Genomic DNA, 5,895 nt, shown 5'->3' on the forward strand with positions numbered 1-5,895 from the left:
GGTTCACACAACAGTCTGGTACATGTAGACGCGGACGTCACATCTCTTTAAATACTACATTACAAAAAGAAGATTAATTATCTCTTTTGCTACATAGTTACATCATATAAGTCGAAATTGCTATTTAAACTAAGACTGCTTATTCATTAATTTGTAAGTTGGCTGTCGTCAGTCCAAATACAGTCAGCTATTAGTCATGATGTGTTTTTATAATGTTACTGCTTTATTAAACACTAAAAAACGTTAGCATGGTAAATATTTGTTTTGAACATTAAGAAACTGCTCTAAAAGTGTTGCAAGAATAGCCATTATAGTAAGCTGTCCAGCGCTCAATAGTGGTGTCTGGCAAGCAGGCATGTCGGAGTCCGGTCACAGTCAGCCCGGTTTGTGCGGACAGGGAAGGAGGAGGAGGCGACGGCGAGACCGAGACCCAGGACCACCAGGTCAAAACCTCTCCGGCCCCAGTCGGGATCGAGACTATGTTCCCCGCGAGCGCAGGGTAAGATTGTGTGTCCAAACATGCGCTGCCCACCTAAACAGCATTTAAGACATGGTTTTTGAATGATGACCTCAACATATAATGCTTCAGTGCAGAGATTTTCTGTGTTTTAGATGCCAAATATAATCTTTGTGCGAGGGACCCCCATCCTAAAATTTAAAAGCTACTGTATATATTTTTATTTATAAAGACTTATACTGTTAGAAATATATCTTAAATATAAAATTTCCTTTCTAATCCATGGAAATATTAAAAGATTTGCTTCTGTGTCATTTTTTCTATTTACTTTTTATTACTCTACTGTTAGATGTTTGTTTGTTTGTTTACTCTATTTATTTTAATACATTTTTTAAATTATTTCATTTCATCCAAATTTGTATTTAATTAATTTATTTATTGTAATATTTTTATTATTTATTTATTACATTTTTTTTTTCATAAAGTTTCCCTGGACCCCCTAGCACTGCACCTTTGTGGGAGACCCTGGACCCCAGTTTGAAAACCCCTGCTTTAGTGAGTGAAATGTTGAGCTGTATGATATTATCATGTATTCTTAGGATGGAAGTGAGGAACCTACACCTCTTCTACAGAAGACTCCCATTATTCTTTCTAAACCTCCTGGAGAGCGAGTAAGTGTATAATTTGTGTTCATCCTACACAGGCAAACAATTCAAGTGAACGTTTTATCCTTGCTTTGGTTTGTTTTGTATATAGTATATATAATACTGTCTTTATTTGATTTCAGTGCAAACCAAGTGCTCCAGCAAGTGGAGCCCCATCTTTGGAAAAGCCAATCATGCTCATTAAAACCAGAGATGAAGGGGGGAAACCTGGGAACACTACTGATGTGGCTCCTTCAGTCTCAGGTGCAGGATCTGCCAAACTAGAGAGGGAAGGCCAGCGGCCGACCCAACCTGTGTATCAGATCCAGAACCGAGGCATGGGCTCAGCTGCATCTGGTGGAGCTGTGGATCGTCAGTTATTTTCTCATGTTTTGCTCCTTAACTTATCTTTATAATTAATTACAGTGGTAGTTGCAATGCAGAGTTTTACACACATAAACTTAAAGGAATTGTTCAACTAAAAATGAAAATTTGCTAAAAAATGTACTCACTCTCAGGCCATCCAAGATGTAGATGGAGCAGATAGGTTTTGTAGAAATTTAGCATTACATCACATTCTTCCAAATGTATCCTCTGTAGTGAGTTCAGACAGCTAATAAAAATATCACAGTAATCCACAAGAAATCATCACAACTCCAGTCCATTAATTAATGTCTTGTGAAGTGAAAAGCTGCATGTGTTTATTAAACAAATCCATCATTAGGACATTTTTAACTTAAAATCATTGGTGCTGGTTCATCCTCTATCCATAATATTGCTTTCTACAATGAAGAAGTTGTTTCATCTGAATCAAGAGAGAAATATGCACATATCAAGTACTGTTTGCAAGCGAAAATAATCCAAAACGGTAAACAAATATGTCTGGATTTTGATGTAGGTCAACAGGATGGACATGCTCACTTATGTTAAAAAACCTTAATGATGGATTTGTTTCTTACAAACAAAGCTTTTCACTTCACAAGTCATTAAATAATGGGCTGGAGTAAATTATTGTGATGTTTTTATCAGCTGTCTGAACTCTCATTCTGACGGCACCCATTCACTGCAGAGGATCCATTGTTGAGCAAGTGATGCAATGCTACATTTCTCCAAATCTGTTGAAGAAATGAACTCATCTACATCTTGGATGGCCTGAGGGCGAGTACATTTTCAGTAAATGTTTGTTTTTGTGTGAACAGTTCCTTTAAACTCTTATTATGTGTATTTTAGTTTTCTGTGATGAACTAATCATCATTTCTCAGCATGTGATTTTCAGCTGTGATTGGCCAGACTAAACTCCTCCCCCCTGATAAGATGAAGCACAGCATTAAGCTGGTGGATGACCAAATGAATTGGTGTGACAGCGCTATGGAGGTAAGGGCATATTGTTTTCTGTTGATAATGTTATGTTTTGAATTTGTTGCACTTTATAAGTGCATAACAGTCAGGTGAATATATGCTGAATGTGTGTTTATTATGTCTCAGTACTTGCGAGACCAGACGGATATGTTAGTAGTGGGAGTTATTGGGCTACAAGGCACAGGCAAGTCCACAATCATGTCTCTCCTGTCTGCAAACAGCCCTGAGGAGGACCAGAGGTTAGTCCATCATCAGCATCCTGATTTTGTATTTGTTACCACCAATTTATTTGCCTTTCCACTTCATTATTATTGCATTTCACCCAGTGACTCTCTGTTAAACAGGGCGTATGTATTCAGAGCTCAGGCGCAGGAGATCAAGGAGAGAGCTGGGAATCAGAGCAGTGGAATCGATTTCTACATCACTCAGGAGAGGGTCATCTTTCTGGACACGCAGGTCAGACTGTAGGGATGCACAGAACAGTGCAGTTTTATGTTTCTCATGTAGTTTCTTGATAAACTAATAGTCATTTTCATCTCCAGCCGATTTTAAGCCCCTCTATTTTGGATCATCTCATTAACAATGACCGCAAGCTTCCGCCGGAATACAACCTCCCACATACGTATGTGGAGATGCAGGTGAGATCAAGGCAATGATACAAAACACTCTATGCCATGTACTATTTTACAAATAATGTTGTGTATTAATATAACATAATATTATGTATTAATAATTACTATATGCCATGTATTCATATTAATAATTATGTCACATAGACTTTTACAAATATTATTCTATAGCTTATTTGTCATGTACTATTTTGCAATATACAAGTAATTCTACTTCACAATACATTTTCTGTAGTTTTAAGTAAACTGAAATTCTCCCTTTTTTCCCCCCTATTTCCAACTGTTTGGTTTAGTCTCTGCAGATCACTGCCTTCCTCTTTACCGTATGTCATGTTGTGATTGTGATTCAGGACTGGTTCACTGATATCAACTTATATAGGTATATCATTTATATATTTAATTATATTTTAATATGCTGTTTTGGTGCACAAGAATTATTCATTTTGTACACAAAATGTATTACTGACCCCAAACTTTTGAACGGTAATGTGTATTTATATGATATACTTTAACTTCAGTTGTCATAGTTAATAATAAATAGACAATAAATTATCTTAGGCATTACAGATAGTCATGGTCACAATGTAGGAAACTAAAGGCTCTGTGTGGCATAAAACTAACAGCTGTGTCTATAAGCAGGTTTCTGCAGACTGCTGAGATGCTGAAACCCTCGACTCCATCTGCCAGTCATGACAGCACCGGCTCCTCAGGGTCAGATGATGCCTCTGAGTATTATCCTCACATAGGTCAGAAAACGGTCATTATTATTCCTGAATCATTTACTGAACTATAATGAGCTATCATGATGTATGAAACTGCTGGCAAACGCTCACAGGTTTAGTTTTGTATAAGGCTTTAATGCATGTGTTTTCTTTCTGTTTTCATAGTGTTCTTGCAGAACAAAGCGAGGAGGGAGGAGTTCTGTCCACGAACCCTGAAGAAGATGCATATGGCAACTGACAAGCTTATGGCCCATTCCCACCTAAAATATAAAGGCCAGTCCACTTGACATGACAGTAAACATGTTCATAAACCCGACGCGATTTGGTGTTCAACTGATTGACTTGTTTTGCTCTCTTCTGTAGGCACATTATCCATGCTGGATTGTAACATATTCCCAGGACTGAATCGAGATTACTTGGAGACGGAAGTCAATTTTTTCCTCTTACCTATGATGGAGAATGATGGGGAAGATGCTTTGACAAGAGCAGGTCAGAAAATAGTTGTTGTTAAGCTACATTTTAGAACTGTAGCATTATTTCAAGGAACTAGTTAAAAAAGTGAGTCATAACTAAATGTGTTCCTGAAAGTCTTGAGACATTTCTATATATGTGTGTGTGTGTGTATATATATGTTTTGTATTTTTTTTTTATGAAAATATTTAGTTCAATACTGCTGTTTATTACGTTTTTGAAAATGTTTATCAATTGTATGTTTAATTTTTGTTTTATTATTTTATAGCTCATATTATCAGAGAGCTCATGCAAATATCTCTTTAAAATGACAAAAATTATTATGGACTTTTCCATGATTCTTCATTGTTCTTGATGAATCTACTAACTGAAGATGCACTGGGTCTGTATCTCTTGTGCACCAGGTTCAGGTCCCCCTCTTTTCTCTCTGCTGCCTGGGTACAGAGGTCACCCCAGCTTTTCTTCACTGGTTTCTAAATTCCGCAGTCAGATCCTGGCTATGTCCCGCAGTCAGCTCTCACACACAATTCTCACTGAGAAAAACTGGTAAGGCACACCCTGACACCATAATGCTTCTGTTCTTCATTTTGGAGCTGAATTCTTTATGTACCCTTTTTTATTTCAGTTAAGAAAGTATTAAACAACATTATTTCTATTTATCTATGTACATTTTAAGATAATGGATGACTGCGTTTTTACAGGTTTCACTATGCGGCTAGAATTTGGGATGGTGTTAAGAAATCATCTGCACTCTCTGAATATAGCCGACTACTGTCATAGTCATGATGGTCTCACAATACCTGTGAGTTTATTGTTAAAGAGGACTGGGCTCCTGCTCAGATGATTTCAGACAGGATACAGTTCTCAAAGAGAAGATTGGGCCACAGAAATGCTGTAGCGCTGAATGAGGTTTAACCATCTTCTTCTGTGAGGTCTGGATCACAGCAGCGGAGTGCTTTGCGGTTTGGGAGTTGTGCATGAGTTGGTTGTTCTATGAAAATTAGGTGCCTCCCAGGGTCCATCCAGTCATGTTTTAAACTCATTGTTATTGCAAAAGATAATATGCAAAGATTCAGTGATGTAAACATTTTCTTTATACAGTAAAAATGTGCAGAAGCCTTTGGTTTTCATATTTTATTCAGCTGATGTAAATAAAGTGGTTTGACAGCACACATTGCTTTTCAGATATGTGTTTGAACAAAAACTTGTAACTTAGGTGCAATTACAGCATGATTATATATGTATATAATGTATATGTTTCATGAAATTAAAAAAATAAAAATTATTTAAAAAATGTTTAATTCCATCTTTATTTGCTAGGTGGTTTAATTTAAGACATCCATCAATATTCCATTATTCAATTTGTCCGTACTATTTTGGAAGATTGCTAAATCATAATAAATTATTGTTTATTATTAGATATTATTACTGAGATATCATAATTACAAAATTCACTGTACACTGAAATGTAAAATATAGGAAAACATATTTGAAATAATTTGTGATTTGTTTGTTTATATAGATGCATTGTTTATTAAATCTGTTTCTGCAACATGGCATCGATGAACATATTGTAGACTAATAAAAGACACCTGTAACGAGAAAGCTATATA

At 36.3% G+C, this 5,895-nt stretch overlaps 1 protein-coding gene across 3 annotated transcripts; it reads left to right on the forward strand.

Moving 5' to 3' along the window:
• LOC107657666 (protein SMG9-like) lies at positions 1 to 5,504 on the forward strand. 3 transcript variants are annotated; one of them, XM_016445838.1, is made up of 14 exons: positions 1 to 153; positions 354 to 499; positions 1,057 to 1,128; positions 1,245 to 1,473; positions 2,378 to 2,475; positions 2,587 to 2,699; positions 2,805 to 2,916; positions 3,003 to 3,098; positions 3,383 to 3,468; positions 3,729 to 3,835; positions 3,977 to 4,084; positions 4,175 to 4,300; positions 4,687 to 4,828; positions 4,984 to 5,504. In XM_016445838.1, the coding sequence occupies exons 2-14, from the start codon at positions 356 to 358 to the stop codon at positions 5,060 to 5,062; spliced, it is 1,512 nt and encodes a 503-aa protein (XP_016301324.1). In that variant the 5' UTR covers positions 1 to 153; positions 354 to 355; the 3' UTR covers positions 5,063 to 5,504. The 3 variants fall into 3 exon arrangements, with proteins under 3 accessions (XP_016301324.1, XP_016301323.1, XP_016301325.1); XM_016445839.1 differs by having other exon boundaries at positions 2 to 18; XM_016445837.1 differs by having other exon boundaries at positions 1 to 499.
• Positions 5,505 to 5,895: the final 391 nt, after the last annotated feature.

This window comes from Sinocyclocheilus anshuiensis, unplaced genomic scaffold (assembly GCF_001515605.1).
Source record: "Sinocyclocheilus anshuiensis isolate Anshui unplaced genomic scaffold, SAMN03320099.WGS_v1.1 scaffold43, whole genome shotgun sequence".
Lineage (NCBI taxonomy): Eukaryota > Metazoa > Chordata > Actinopteri > Cypriniformes > Cyprinidae > Sinocyclocheilus > Sinocyclocheilus anshuiensis.